The 16536-nt window shown below is 49.0% G+C and overlaps 1 protein-coding gene across 1 annotated transcript; it reads left to right on the top strand.

Annotated features, from left to right (window-relative positions):
- Positions 1-15607: 15607 nt before the first annotated feature.
- LOC142473850 (histone H4) lies at positions 15608-15983 on the top strand. Its single transcript, XM_075580794.1, has one exon. It carries the CDS (start codon positions 15620-15622, stop codon positions 15929-15931), a length of 312 nt encoding a protein of 103 aa, XP_075436909.1. The 5' UTR covers positions 15608-15619; the 3' UTR covers positions 15932-15983.
- Positions 15984-16536: the final 553 nt, after the last annotated feature.

The raw sequence follows: 16536 nt of genomic DNA, 5'->3' as shown, positions 1-16536 counted from the left end.
GGTTTCGCTGTCTAATTCATATTAACTGCTGGATTAATCCTCACGCAGGGGATTGTAACATTAGTTTAATGTTAAATATGAAGCTTTCCACGCTGTCCTAAAACTGCATTTTGTATGGTATTTCAAAAATTAAATAACAGGAATATTTTAAATTACTTATAAACACCAAGTCTATGCCTACAAGAGCATGCAAAATTATTTCACTCATTCCCCTGAATGCCTTCTGAAAGAAATCTCATATTCCTGCAAACTTCCATCAATACAATTTCTATCCCGTTTTAACTATGCCCTCTTTTAAGCTAAACAAAATATCTTCAAACATGCAACAGTTATACCATGACTAAAAAAACAGCAAGCTTGACCCTACCTGTCTTGTATGGCTTCTACACTGCTTATTTAACGGAGACAATTCTCGCTAAAATAACTGACCTCCATGCTGCTAAAGGCAGATATCATCACACTCCGCTCACACCACGCACACCCTCCTTTTGAAGCGCTATGTACATTAATGGCGTTATATACATACAGGCATACCCCGCTTTAAGTACACTCTCTTTAAGTACACTCGCGAGTAAGTACATATCGCCCAATAGGCAAACGGCAGCTCACGCATGCGCCAGTCATCACGTCCTGAACAGCAATACCGGCTCCCTACCTGTACCGAAGCTGTGCGCAAGCAGGGAGACTATAGAGACTGTTACAAATGCGTTATTTACATCAGTTATGCACGTATATAACGATTGCAGTACAGTACATGCATCGATAAGTGGGGAAAGGTAGTGCTTCACTTTAAGTACATTTTCGCTTTACATACATGCTCCGGTCCCATTGCGTATGTTAATGCGGGGTATGCCTGTATATAATACAATATATTAATTCAAACAGTGCTTATGAGCTCTTACAAGCATTTTAAACAAAAACAGCCCCAAATATATCTTAATCCTGTAGAAATAAAATTGAAATGTGTTATCTTACTGCTTTACGGAAAAGAAGACAGTTCTACATTACCTTTTTACTCATGAATAAACTGCTTAAGCACAGCTAGTTAATTTTAATGTGAATGCTTCGCATTCTTTAAACTGTAAGGGAGAGGCTGTGCCCCTCCTTTTATTAAGACAGAAATACCACAAACGAAAAGAAATGTGTCCGGTTTAAAAAGTATCCGCCTGGCCAGGACGAATAAACCTTTCAAACTATAACCAGGGACCGAGCTGAATATACTCCCCTTTTGTTGTGAGGTATTTCTCCCTTTATTCGGTGTACACCTTTTTTTTAAAACCTTTTAAAATTTAGATTTCATCATGAGCAACTAATATTCATATTTTTGTACAGATGTTAATCAGCATGACCACACAGTGTCTTTCACACAAGAAATCATTCAGGAAAAAATTCATCATTCATACAAACAAACTCTTTTACATAAAATAGCGGTGTTGTTTTTTTTTGTTTTTTTTTACAGAGACTTTCACTCTGAGCCCCCACGGGCAAAGCAGCACTTCCCTGATTCTGACTGATAGTGGCACACTCTCTGCCAATGACCAAAACCACCACAATTAAAACAGACACCATTATTCTGCAACAAATTCCTCAGGAATCCGACCAGATTTACACTCGCATTTAAAAATTTGTACATTCCTAGGCTTCCGTCCAGAGTTATTCTTACTCATGCAAGCACCCATTAGTAGCTTAAAGAAAAACAGCTAAATTATGACAAATAATTGCAATATTTATACTTACACAATATACAATGGTCGTTCAGCTAGATCAGAGACAACAGTCCAGTCGTGCACAGAATTTACTGGACTCTAACCAAAAATTCTGTTTAAAAGGGCCTATCCCAATTCTTCAGTCACAATTTAGGTCTATAAAATTCCCAGAGGGGGTGAAGCATCATATATAAAAATGTACATATATACTCACAACCTCTGTGAACTTCCCACTTCTGGACGCCAAAACTGAAGGAAAATCCGTTATTTCCTCCCCGGGCTTCAGAACCGAGAGGAACCTTTCCTCTGCCAGGTACACTGAAGCCTTATGACTGGATACACTATCTGCACCTGTTTGCAGCAGACTTCCCCGGAGAAGTTTTTCACGCCCTGCCACTGTTATCTCCGATTTTTGATGAACTTTTCAGGCCTGGGAGACGAACAAAATGAAACGTAACGCACACCAGGTTTCAAATCCTTTGTCTCAATTTATTACTCATAGGGTAATGATTTTTATACAGAAAGAAAAAAGATATTGGTTAGAGGCGTAACATAGGCGTGTCTTGGGCGTATACTAGGTGTGTCTTGGGCGTAGCTTTGATTAGAGGCGTGATTTAGGGGCAGGACATATTAGTGGCGTGACTTTTGAGACATGTTTATTTCAATACAAGCAATTGTCTAAATACATAGCTTATTCATTGTCTGTTATCAAAAGAGACCTTGAGTCTTAGCAACTTTATTTCACTACCTTGCTTCTTGCAGAGAACCATTCTATTATATTCTACTAAAACACCAGGAAATTGACATCACAAAAGTATCTAGTAATATCCTGACCAGGAAGAAAGAAAATGCAATTTAGCAGAGAAACTGAGTGCATCTATGAATTTATATTTCAGCAAAAGGCTGACTACAGAATCTTAACTAGTTATGACCATACAAAATGGAAGCTTAACATGAGTGCAGACTCTGGCCTGACATACTGGTCCTACCAAGGACACACCTGCATGATCCAGCAGCATCTATCCTGTACCGCACGCCTGTTTCCTGGTTGCCTCCCATTGGTGGGAGGTCCTATAAATATGCTCTCAGAGCTCCCAGTCATTGCCTGATCCCAGACCTAGGCACGGCATCCACCCAGAGGACGCAAAACCCAGACGGACAGACCTACGCGGAAACTCTCAGGACACCATCCACCAACCCCGTTGAGGCGGCCAACCCGGACCACGCAGGCGGAACCGCAAGCCCAACAAGCTGGCTAGAGATCATCCTTAAAATAGCGAGCGCTATTGCGAGAATGGATATTCACCCCATTGTGACAATGATAGCGAATCTCATCCCGGCCCTTCTCAGGAGCACAGAAACTAACCACCATGGCAGCAACATCTAAACGCAGTTCTGTCATCGTGATGTGGAATGCAAATGGTATCAGCAAGAAGACAGATGAACTCCTTCACCTGATGGAATCGAGGAATGTATGCGCAGCTCTGCTCTCGGAGACCCACCTTCAAGGAAATCAAAAACTGAGCCTGGCAAACCACAGGGGTATACCGTACCGACCGGGCAACAGGAGCCAGAGGTGGTGGGACGGCTGTGATTGTTAACGCACGGGTCAGCCATAATGAGATTGCACTACCACCCCTCCGGAGTATTGAAGCCACTGGAGTACAGGTAAAGACTGCAACAGGACCACTGCGACTAATTGCCACCTACTGCCCCCCTAAGGTGAAGCTACATTTGGGAGACTTGGAAGCTCTGCTGGACTCCACTGTCCCAACCATCATCGGGGGAGACCTAAATGCCAAACACCGGTGCTGGAATTCAAGGACAGCAAACTCCAGAGGACAAGCTCTTCTTGCTTACTCAAAGGAGAGTGACTTTGTAGTGGCTGGCCCTACAGAACCCACCCACTACCCAGGCACTGCAAGCCACACACCGGATGTCCTGGACATTGTCTTACTGAAGAACGTGAAACATTCTGTCCAGTTGGAAACCCTGGCGGAACTGACCTCAGACCACAACCCAGTTACCATTACTGTTGGCGACGAGATGGAAACCCACCAGCAAACACCCAGATACAACTTCACCAGGGCGAACTGGAGCCTGTACAAAGAAGAGTTGAGCACCATCACAAACCCCCGCCCCTTGGACACCAACGGAGACATTGATGATGCAGTTAACACCTTTACTACCGCAGTCCAACATGCAATAGAGCACAGCGTCCCGAAACAGATGCCCAAACGCTGCTCCATCTACGACCTACCGAGCGGAATCAAGCAAGCGATTGCTGAGAAAAACAGGGCCCGACGCCAGTGGCAGAAGTTCCGCACACCTGACCTTCTGGTAAAGTACAACTCACTTGCCAGACTACTGCGACAGCAAATCAGCCAACACCGGGGGGAGTGGTGGGAGGCCGCAGCAGCCAAGCTGAAGGAATCCGACAACTCTGTTTGGAGAATGACCCGACGCCTGACCGGGAAGAAGGAGCCTAATCCACCTATCCAGGGCCAGACCCACCTGGCATGTAGCAACAAGGACAAGGCAGAGGTTCTCGCTGACACACTGGAGACAACTTTTAGGCCTAACCAAGCCAGCAAAATAGCACGGGAAGTTGAGCAAGGAGTTAACAGGCATCTTACCGAGCACCTACCAGAGACCGAAGCGGAAACCCTTGAAGGATGCACCAGGACCGAGATAATGCAACTTGCAGTAAAGCTGGCAAATGGCAAAGCACCAGGAAGTGACGGAACTACCAACCTGGCCATCAAGAAGCTTCCGCCGGCAGCCATGGAATGCCTCACAGAAATCTTTAATGCATGCAGCTCCAGCACTTTCCTCAATCCTGGAAGGAAGCCAAGGTCATTGTATTTCCAAAGCCTGGAAAACCACTGAGGGATCCTGCAAACTACCGTCCGATAAGCCTGCTCTTTGGACTGTCGAAACTCCTGGAGAAAGTTATTCTTTCGCGCCTCCGCCACTTTGCCTCTGGTAAAAACATTCTACTAAAGGAGCAATTTGGATTCCGGAAGGACCACTCAACCAACCATCAGCTGCTGCGAGTCGTTGACATAATAAGCCATGGATTCAACATCCACAAATCAACTGGAGTAGTCTTCTTGGACGTGGCCAAAGCGTTTGACAGAGTTTGGCATGAAGGACTACTGCACAAAATGATCAACCTGAAATTCCCAAACTACCTGATTAAGCTGACTGCAAGCTACTTGCGGGAGCGCACATTCCACGTGGCTGTGCGAGAAGAGCTCTCAACAACACGCCCCATCCGCGCAGGCGTGCCACAGTGATCAGTCCTGGGACCTTTCCTGTTCAACCTCTTCATAAATGACATCCCCACAGACCTCCACAAGACCCAACTGGCACTCTACGCAGATGATGTGGCAGTCATCTCCCAGTCCTTCAGAGAGAAAGAAGTAGCTAAGAACATCCAGAAAGCACTAGACATGCTATCAACATGGTACAGCGACTGGCAAGTAGGACTGAACTCCAGCAAGACTACAGCTACACTGTTTACCAAAAAGAGGATCAAGGCACACCCACCAATCACCCTCAACGGAGAGGCTGTCAAATGGGAGCCAAACAGCTCTTACCTAGGGGTAATCCTAGATAGCAAGCTAAGCTGGAGAAACCACATTGAGAAGATTCAACAGAAGGCAACAACCAAGCTGGCAGCACTGTACCCTCTGCTGAAGACAAGGACCATGCCCATCAAGAGCAAAGTCAATGTGATCAAGGCGATCATTAGACCCACAATGACATACGCCTCCCCGGTGTGGAGTGGTTGCCACCAATATCAAAGATCATCTCTCCAAAATTACAGAACAAGGCGCTGCGGATTGCGTCCAACGCTCCACTTCCTACAAGAATAGCAGACCTTCATAGGGAACTGGGCATCGAGATGTTAGATGAACATCTAAAGAAGCTCAACAAGAAATTCTACAAGGAACTGGACCAGAACTCAAACCCGCTGATCAAGAAGCTTGCTGTGATCTCTGCAAACCCATTTAACCGCTACCCACGACCCATCACAGCGCTGACCCTGTGAAACCAACTCAACTGTGGCAAGTAACACAGATCAAGAAGCTTCCTAAAGAGTGCGACAATACACTCAACAAGAGAACTTGGAGTAATGAGGCCCAAGCCTCGGTATCCAATATCACCACTGACAGATTTAATCTGTCAGTCAGAACAGAACGGTCAGCAAGTCATTGCCGAGCATAACCTCTGTTTGTGTGACGCTGCACTCATCACCTAGTTCCTGTCTGCCTGACGCTGCATGGATACTACTCTGTGATGCTCTCCTGCACTGACCTTGGCTTTGGCAACGACTACTCTGTGATGCTCTCCTGCACTGACCATGGATTTGGAACCACGGCGACGCCACTCTCTCCTGCACTGACCCTTGCTTGGCTCCATGACTACTCTACGCTCTACAACCCTGACCCTGGCTACGTACCACAACAATTCGCTGCTCTATACTCCAAGATTCACAAGTACCTCACTTACCCTGTCTTCTGTTACCCTGATCCGGCCTGTACGACTGTCCTATACTCTAGATGTGCCCTCGTGTTTGTGGTTGGCATTCTATACAAATCCCTACCTCAGCCCCACGGTCACGCCTCGTTTGTAGTGAGCTACGGGTTACAGATACTCCCACTTGGAAGTCTCTGCAAGGGGCGGGCTCATGGACTGTACCCATCTTGGATAGGCTTAAACAGGCCATGAGTCACCACCTTACTTCCTTCACTGGGGGGTCACTGGCTCATAGATTAATTTGTTAGTGCTCTGAACATAATAGGGACTTACATAAGAGATACACTATGTGGGAAAGAGAGGTATTATGGGACATACCCTGTTACACTGGATAGGGGTAGTTTGGGCAGTTAACACGCAGGTGGCCCAGCCAGTTACACAAGGAGCACTGGCCCTCGTGGGCAACCTCCATCGGCTCTACTTCAACACCCCGGGTTTTTGACTTCTTCCCCCCTGGTTTGGTGGCCTGGGGAGGGTCAGCTACCTTAGGTCTTTTGACCGCCAGCACTGGAGTAAGGGAAAGGAAACGCTTTTCCAACTGTGGCCGTGTGGCCACTGTCACGATGGACGGATCGTATCAATAATTTTATATTTTAGGGAAATAGATTGAGCACACAAGATGAGCAAAATAAACTGACATTTATTTCCTTAATAGACAGACACACGACAACCTTAGAATATACTTGACAAAACACTTACTGAGGAAGAGAATGGGATAGAACGTCCAGAAGTAAAACAAAGCACCAGAATATTGTCTTTTAAAATGCTGTCCTTTTGCAAGGGGCGTAAATTGCCAGCCCAATAAGTCTGTGAAAATTGCAAAGTTCTTTCTGGTCCATTGGGGTTCGTTAGATAACCCCCAGCACTAACGGGATCCTGAAGTAGAGTTATGTCCTTGGTTCTGATGTAATTAACATGTTGCGTTAGGGAATCGTTGCTGCTGCTCTTATCCGCTTGTAGAAGCAAAGTGGAAATTTGTTCACATTGTAAAAGAGAGATGAAAGACAACGCGGATAGCTTAGGGAGCATGTATATAGGATCGGCTAGCATATCTATAACATACCCGCCCAATCCCCTTCGTGGGAACCTCCATCCCACCAATCTCCATCTTGCCCCCAGTTTGCAGATGGGCACTACAGGGATTTCCAGTTGATACAGCGCCTGTGCAACTCTGACACCTGGGCTGCTTACCATATGAGTGCTCCCCTTTTTACCTGGCTTCTCCTAGGCTAGGAGTTGGACCCAAGGTGTGAACTAGCCCAGATGACTAACAGGATCTCCTGGTCAGCGAGCATCCCGGTTAATTCACACTTTACGGCTCTGGGGCTTTCATCTGCAACACTTCCCTAGACCCATAGGCATTGCCCTAACAGGGGGTCTCTGAAGTTTGCAGAAGGAAGTGCCCCCAGCTCATCGGTGTAAAACATGTGGTTACTGGTTGCATTGCAAAGGCAAGTAGAAAAAGCCTCATCCTGCCTGTACATTTAAAACTGCAGCCAGAAAGGCACTTTATCAAAAATATATGTTCTATTTGTCCTAAAGTCATCACTGGAGTTATCGGCATTCGGCCGTGCCTGGGATGTCTGCCAGCAAGTAGGCAAGCCAGGTGACAGTGCGAAGGCTCCCCTTAGACCACCACCGGGGCTAGGTAAGCCCTTTCAGCACAAGGCTGTTCAGTGGGACGGCGGCATTCACTTTCTGTAGCCCATCGCTAGGAGTTCTGGAGAGCCGGATCCTGCCTGATGTCCTTGGAGAAGCAAGGCAGGGAAGCTCAGTGTAGCAGGCAGGACGCTGATGTGGTAGTGGTTGTGGCCACTATTTGTGGGGCTAAGCACCCGGAGACCGAGACCCTGAAGACTATCTCAGAGGCGGACCACAACCCTCCAGGGCTTTCCCCTGTTGTCATTCCTACTATGGCGTATAATTGTGAGGCTCTGTTTGCCATGTTTGGTCAAGGCGCAATGGCAGACCATCACCTACAGTTAACCTAAATACTGAGAGACCTTGTCAGACCTTCTCCTGCCCTATCCCAGACCTCGAAATGAGGCCCCAGTACCTCCCTGGGGTCTGATAATTTATAAATAACATACCTCCCCACACACAACATTTTTCACCATTGTGTCCAGTATTTTTGGACAAGACACTTGGCAACCCTAGTGCTGGCAAGCCAAGTACTTCCAGAAGCTGACTCTACATGAGACACTAGCCGAGGTTGAGTCAGCCATGAGCCAGAGGGGCTGAACGAGAGATTGACCGAGACATTGCCGGTGAATCTGTCTCCATGAAAGCAACCTTGCTGGCTTAGGAATGTGCCACACAGGTGCTTTGACTTCTGGCCGCCAAGATGACGGACGACGGTGTGCCCCCGAGTACACAGCAAAAAAAGTGGGTACTGACCCCTGCTACTATGCCGGTTAGGAGAGCACCCCAAATTGTTGACTCTCTGCAAGTCACCAAGCCATGTGGGTCAGCCGGGTGCCGAAGATGCTGTAGCAAAGACGGAAGAGGATGCCCATGAGGGCCAGTGCTCCCGAGGAGACCAGTTAAACCATCTCCGGATGAGTACCCCAACACATCCCAATCAAGTATCCCCAATCTGGGGCAAAGTCCCCAAACAACAGGGCTTACCGACTATGAGAGGCTAGCCCCAGCAAAGGAACCACAAGCAGTCGTGCGGTTCCAGCGGAGGACCCAGTCAGCGATCCCTACGGCTGTGTGCAGCCATCAGGCTGGAGGACTATGCAGTCCATAGAAGAACAGTTTTGCGTCCAGGGGTCCCAGGTAATCGGCAGGCGTTTGGACTGGGGGACCCCAACACTACAGCACCTCTTGAGCAACCTGATATGGTTAGTCCAGAGCATCCAATCCCAGGAACGGGGATGCGGGTGGAGCTGCCAAAGGATGCTATTTGACTGCTTTCACAGGGTGCAAATGTTGGGTAGTTACCCTGGCGGAGGTGCCTTTGGCGCTGCTGCCAGACACAGTGTTTCTTGTTCCCCAGCTTTTGGTGCCAAAGAGTGTCATGATCTGTGAAGAGACAAGGCAGGTAAGACCAGACAAAGCCCAACCAAGCAAAACCTGTGTCCCTAATTACTTGAATACCAACCCCCCCCCCCCACCTTTTTCAAATCCTCTGACAGTGTGACGGAGGGTGAACGGCCAGAGCTCAGTGAGTGGTCCCCCGATATGGAGGGCATGAGACCTCAGTTGGCTGAGTCTGTCTGTTCAGTCCCCCAAACCATATGTGTTTTTTGTACTGGGCCAGCTATGGGCAGAGAGGGGCCAGCTATTGTGTCACTGGTTGGGTAGGAAACAGAGTTTATAGGGAGCTAAGGAGATCCTGCTTATGGGGCATTAAGGGGTTGCTCACACCAGAGCCTGTCTAGTGCAAATGTTCTGTGGGTTGAAGGCATCCCAGGAGGCATCAGCGTTTGACCGTGCCCGGCAAACCTGTCGGCCGGAAGGCATGGCCAGGAGACAGTGTGAGAGCTCCCAGGAGAATGCCACCGGGACTAGGTGAGCATTTCCAGTGAGAGGCTGGGAGTGGATCGGCGGCATTTGTAGTATATAACCCTCCAAAGGGAGATTGAGAGAGCCAGGCTCTGCCCAACGCCCTGGCAGTAGCAATGGGAAAAGGCTTAGTGGAGCAGGGTGATACAGATCTGAAGCTCGCAGATCCCCAGTGGGAGTGGAAGCAAAGCACGGCTGACTACCCCAATACCGTGTGCAATGGCCACCTCTGCCAGGCTTATTGTGCCCAATGTATAGGATTTTTTCTTTGGGTAACCCTTCCAGAAAAGAGCTAATCACTGATGTCTGGAAGTGGAAAACTGTATAAAGTGGGGATAGGGATGTGGTAACTACACATCAACACAAACATTTTATCATGCCATGATGGTCTTTACCTACTATGACAGTCTTTACTTCAATCCTCTGCAGATGTGGGACCTGTCCTGTCAAGGCCATCCGCTTCATCGTCCGCTGACCTGGGACCTCTCCTGAAACCTGGTAAGTGAGAAGTAATGTTCCTTGATTGTAAGTGTCAAATCTATGGTGTGTCTTACAATCACTGGCAGCTTACACAAGAGGAAATACGGTAATAAAAATAACACATATAGTCCAGGTCCCCCCTGGACTTCCCCCTTTTTCCCCGGCCCCCCTGGTTCCCCATATTAAGAGATACACCATTGCTTATAGTTTATGTTGTTGTTTCTTGTTTATTTATTGTAAGATCCGGGGGAACAGCTCTCTCTAAAGGGTTTCCCCCCGTGACTTTACTCACCCCCGCTCCAGCTCTGCCTTCTCGCCGCTGCGGGCGGGATCTCCCTTCTCCTCCGCTTCCCGTGGCGGCTTCTGATCTCGCGCATACGCGCGCACGGCAGAGGACTTTTACGTCCTCCCTCAGGGGGAGTTCCCGCCCTCAGCTGAGGCCGCGCACGGCTCTCCCGCGTGGCGCACATGCCTGATGTGCGTGCACCGCTCACAAGCTGCACATCTAGCACAGCTGTGGTGAGTTTCTCCCTACCACTCCTTTTCTTCCCTGGAGCCGCTCCCTCGTTACTCCCCCTCTCCCTATTGGTCTTTCCTCCTACTTATACCTTGCTCAGCCATTCATTCTTTGGCTGAGCATAGCTTTGTATGACCTGTGTTAACCACGGTCGTGCCTGCCTCAGTTCCTGTCTCTTTGTCTCCTTAGTGATCCCTTGCGTACCGAACCGGTCTGGCTGTGGATCCGCTCTGGTCTTCTACCCTTGGTTTGTATCCTGACCTCCTGGACTCCCCGACCCCTCCACCTCGGTTTGCGGATTCCGACCTACCTCCCGGCTCTGGACCCCAGGCTCTCGGTACCACCTATCTTCTGGAACCTCCCTTCTCGTCTGGCGAGTATCTTACTTTATCTTATACTCCCAGACGGTTCCAGACGCCTATTTTCCACTTTCCAGGCGTGTCCCCGTAGCTGTGGGTGCAGTTTGTTACCCATCTCACCTCAGTTTCGGGGTCCCTCCTTGTCCGTGGTGAGCACAGCGTAACATTTATTTAACACAGATATGATCGCACAGATTAATTTACATTAATGTTTTATAAAGTACAAGTAATTTTATTAAAATCTATCCCTATTAAAAATGTATTCTATATTTTATCAATGAGTAATTATATACATTTTGTTTACCCATTACACCTCTACAAGGGTTCACAACACACACACCATACAGCAAAGTGGTTAGGGATAAATGCATGCAACTTATTTTTTTCCCCGCTGAGAACCTGATTTTGTGGCATTATGTGACTATGTTTAAATAGTCTGGGAGTGTTACCTTGCTAACATGCTTCCTCACCTTATTTCCCTTTCCAACATATGTTCTTATCAGGAATTGCACCTTTATAGCCAAGAAAAGTGCCTGGTGGCTGTTTGCCTTTAGCTGGATTTGCACAGCTTGTTATAGTTTAGGCTAAGCACTGCATGCAGGCGGCACGCTGAGAGGCAATTGAACCTGCGGGCTGTAGGGAGCGGGAGCTTGAGTGGGGGGTGCGTGTGGTTTGAGCGGAGGGCTCTCTTTGCTGACCCTCCTCCCCCTTACCCCTCCCCAGTCGGTCCATCCCCACACACACACTCACACACACACTCACACACTCACACACTCACACACTCACACACTCACACACTCACACACTCACACACACAGATGGGCAGCGCGTAGTGAGCCTCGCCGGAAGGAGGCAGCGGGGACAGATGGGCAGCAGCTAGGGGCTGGTGGTCCGCGCGCACGGCCGTCCGCAGCGGGTCCTCAGCCTTAGGGCCGTTCTATAGTGGTGGGGGTGCGCGCGCACGGCAGTTATAGATGGCTGAGGTGAGTCAGCCCTTCTATACAAGGGCCGCGCGCGCACGCCAGGGAGCGGGGAGCCGACAGACAGCGGCGAAAACGGGAAAAATAATCTTTTTACGCTGCTACTGGCGCTGTATGTATGTATATGTGTGTATGTGTGTCTATATGAATGCATGTGTATGTATATGTGTGTGTGTGTGTGTGTGCATATATGTATGCATGTGTGTGTGTGTGTGTGTGTATATATGTGTGTATATGTGTGTATATGTGTGTGTGTGTGTATGTGTGTATGTGTGTATGTGTGTATGTGTGTATGTGTGTATGTGTGTATGTGTGTGTGTGTGTGTGTGTGTGTGTATATGTATTTGTGTGTGTGCACAAATGTAATACATTTGTGCACGGCTGCACACACTATATAACAGCCCTTAGGCCGTGCTTATAGTGCCTGCAACAGCGACACAACATCGCACAAACACAAAAGCATTGCCGCCGCAGCGTGCGCTTATAGTGCACACAACGTCGCCGTCGCGAAAACTTGAAGCCGGCAAATTTGATTTTTCAAGGGCCGTCGTTTCACGTGATGGTTCTTGAACCAATTAAATGCCCGGAATCCCGCGCCGCCGCCGCCCCGGCGAAACATAACTTTCGCCGGTGGCGACGGGTGACGTCACCCGTCGTGTCGCCGTCACCATCGGCGGCACTATAACTATAGGCACAGCCTTAGGCCTTGGCCATGTTTGGCGCTTGCTGGCGGGAGCGTGCTGACGCGCACTCCCGCTCAGCACTGAGCCCCTACAGCCGCAATTAGAGCGGCTTTAGTAGGGGCTCACCTATGCTTCCGCGCGCTTGCGGAAGCGCAGGTCTTAGGGGAATTTAAAATTCCCCCGCTTGCCAGTGAGACAGGCCGGTCACGTGAGCGGTTCGCCCAATGAGGGCGAACCAGCTCCGAGACGTCACTGGCCCGCCCCCGGCCAGTGACACGCCCGCCCCCTGACGGTCTGTCCCTCTTCTGCCCGATCATTGTCCCCCTTCTGCCCCGATCCCTGCCCCCTTCTGCCCTGATCCCTGTCCCCCTTCTGCCCGATCCCTGTCCCACTTCTGCCCTGATCCCTGTCCCCCTTCTGCCCGATCCCTGTCCCACTTCTGCCCGATCCGTGTCCCCCTTCTTCCCCGATCCCTGTCCCCCTTCTGCCCTGATCCCTGTCCCCCTTCTGCCCGATCCCTGTCCCACTTCTGCCCGATCCGTGTCCCCCTTCTGCCCTGATCCCTGTCCCCCTTCTGCCCGATCCCTGCCCCCCTTCTGCCCGATCCCTGTCCCCCTTCTGCCCGATCCCTGTCCCCCTTCTGCCCGATCCCTGTCCCCCTTCTGCCCGATCCCTGTCCCCCTTCTGCCCGATCCCTGTCCCCCTTCTGCCCGATCCCTGTCCCCCTTCTGCCCAATCCCTGTCTCCTGTGTGTGTGTCTGTGTGTGTGCATTGTGTGCGTGTGTGCGTGTGTGTATATGTGTGTATGTGTATGCGTGTGTGTGTGTGTGTGTGTGTGTGTGTGTGTGTATGCATATGTGTGTGTGTGTGTGTGTATGCATATGTGTGTGTGTGTGTGTGTGTATGCATGTGTGTGTCTGTGTGTGTGTGTGTGTGTGTGTGTGTGTGTGTGTGTGTGTGTGTGTGTGTATGCGTGTGTGTGTGTGTGTGTGTGTGTATGCATGTGTCTATGTGTGTGTGTGTGTATGCGTGTGTGTGTGTGTGTGTGTGTGTGTGTGTGTGTGTGTGTGTGTGTGTGTGTGAGTGTATGTGTATGCATGTGTGTGTATGTATGCATGTGTGTGTGTGTGTGTGTGTGTATGCATGTGTGTGTGTGTGTGTATGCATGCGTGCGTGCGTGAATATATTTATCAAAGTTGCACAATGTTAATAAATAATTTATTCTCACAACATGTCTTTTTTTTAATTTTTAAAATATTATATAACACACACACACACACACACACACACACACACACACACACACACACACACACACACACGTTCCCCAGTGTCACACAAACCCTGACAGCTACCAAGTGACACACACACAGTGATACCCGCCTCCCAAGCGCTTGCTGTCTCCTCTGTCAGGACAGCAAAAAGCTCCTGGTAGAGCGAGCGGCAGCAAGCGAGAGCGAGCAAGCGCCAAACATGGCCAAGGCCTTAGGCCTAGGTCCCGCTGCGCTCGTTGGCGCGGGCGGCTATGTCGCGAGTTCCCCACCAGCAGGGGAATCCTCGCAAGCCGGTCCCGGTCCCCCCTGGCGGCACAGCTGACTACACGCTTTGACGCGTCAGCCGCTAGGAGACACAAGAGAATGGTGTTTCCTAGCGTTGACGCGTCACGTGGTGTGGCTGTGAGCCAATGGGGAGGGGAGGCTTCGGGAGGAGGAGAGGCTTCGGGGAGCGGGGAGGAGTGTGGAGTGAAAGCAGGTGAGTGCCTTTCTCTGTGTGTGTGTCTGAGTGCCTGTCTGTGTGTGTGCCTGAGTGTGTGTGTGTGTCTGCATGTGTGTGCGTGCGCGCGTGTGTGTATGAGTGCGTGAGTGCCTGCCTGCGTGTGTGTGTGTGTGTAGCAGCTCCAGCCCGAGTCCGTGGAGGGAGGGGGGGTAGAGTAGCGGGTCCCTCCTGCAGTCTGTGGAGGGAGGGGGGGGAGAGTAGCAGCTCCCCCCTGCAGTCTGTGGAGGGAGGGGGGGGGGAGAGTAGCGGGTCCCTCCGCTCAAGCCACGCCCCCCTCCCTGTCAAACCTCCCACTCCCGCCCACCTCCCGCTCCGGCTCCCGCTCCCTACAGACCGCATATCGCGGTCTGTGTATCTCAGCGCACCGCCTGTCAGCAGTGCGGGTGCGCTGACTCTGGGAGCGGGGCCTTAGCCTAAGACTTGTGTTATGGCTTTATAGTGATTTCATGTAACTTCATTCCTACGTGACTTCAATTTCGAAGCAGCACTGCCACCCTGTGGAGTAACTGTCAACTTCAGACATTTCTACTGGAGGATTTGTGTTTGCTGAACTTGTTTCCCCGGTCTGCATTTCTTCCCCGTGTCACCTCATGCAGGGTAAATTAGAAATAAAAGCAAATTAATAAAACAGGGATATTTATTCAAAAAAATACTGATGAATGTAGTTGATCATACACATCTAAATATTACAAATGAATTACATTTACAGATATATAGATGCAGACACAATATAATTAAATACATGAAATAGATGGCACACAAATGTGTTCGTGTGAGTTGGGCAATACTAGGCAAAGCAAATGTGATCACAGTTTTAATGAGATAAATTTCCAACCAATCCCATTACCACGCGACCTTTTTTTATAAACAGTAACGGCTTTCACTGAGCCAATCAGACTAAAGACTTTTTCAGCCAATCAAAATCAAGGAACGTCTTCCAGTGCAATTCACTTTCTCCCCTCATGGGGTGTCTGTGGTTTTCACTCAGGTCCGCTCATACTGCATATAAGCAGCAGCTTTACCGCAATTACCTCATTCGCTTCTTGTTTTGACAGTTTGCAAAATGACTGGTCGCGGCAAAGGAGGAAAAGGGCTCGGGAAAGGAGGTGCCAAGAGGCACAGGAAGGTTCTTCGTGACAACATCCAAGGCATTACCAAGCCAGCTATCCGCCGCCTGGCTCGCAGAGGAGGAGTGAAGCGCATCTCCGGTCTCATCTATGAAGAGACCCGTGGGGTGCTCAAGGTTTTCCTGGAGAATGTGATCCGGGACGCGGTCACCTACACCGAGCACGCTAAGAGGAAGACCGTCACCGCTATGGACGTGGTGTATGCTCTCAAGCGCCAGGGCCGCACTCTCTATGGATTCGGAGGCTAAACGGTGACACTTCTTACCAACTGATGATACGGATTTCACATTCATTTAACCCAAAGGCTCTTTTAAGGGCCACCCACATTCTCCTGTATAGAGCTCTGGTTACACCGCCATCTTATTCTTACCCGTTTTCATGTTGCTGTCTCTGACGGGACTCTATTTCATATTGGAAACGGGTTAGAGAAATACAATTCACTACAAAACCACCCACAGTATGTGACAGCATTTTGTTACAGCGCTTTATGTACGATTCTTTTCTATGAATTGACATGTACACTCGTGAGTTATATAAACTTTGCTATACTCCCTTCATACTATTAACTGCTCATTCATAAAGCAAACTACAAATAGTGGTTTCACTTTTTGATATAACTTCTCTGAATTAGAAGTGTCTGCACTTGACATAGATTTAAATACGTGATTTTAATTGCTCGATCCATATACACATTTTTTTACATTGCACATTGGTACAATCTGCAAAAGAAAATGTATCTGATAAATGCCTTATCTGTATTTATTTTAACCGCTATGAAAACAATTACATTTTTATAGACTTGCATAAAACAATGACAATGTTTGAGCATTCATTCATTATTATTTTGCTGTCT

The sequence above is a fragment of the Ascaphus truei genome (genome assembly GCF_040206685.1).
Source record: "Ascaphus truei isolate aAscTru1 chromosome 12 unlocalized genomic scaffold, aAscTru1.hap1 SUPER_12_unloc_7, whole genome shotgun sequence".
NCBI classification, from domain to species: domain Eukaryota; kingdom Metazoa; phylum Chordata; class Amphibia; order Anura; family Ascaphidae; genus Ascaphus; species Ascaphus truei.
The sequence above is the reverse complement of the archived record's forward strand: the minus strand, read 5'-3'. Positions and strand labels throughout refer to the sequence as shown.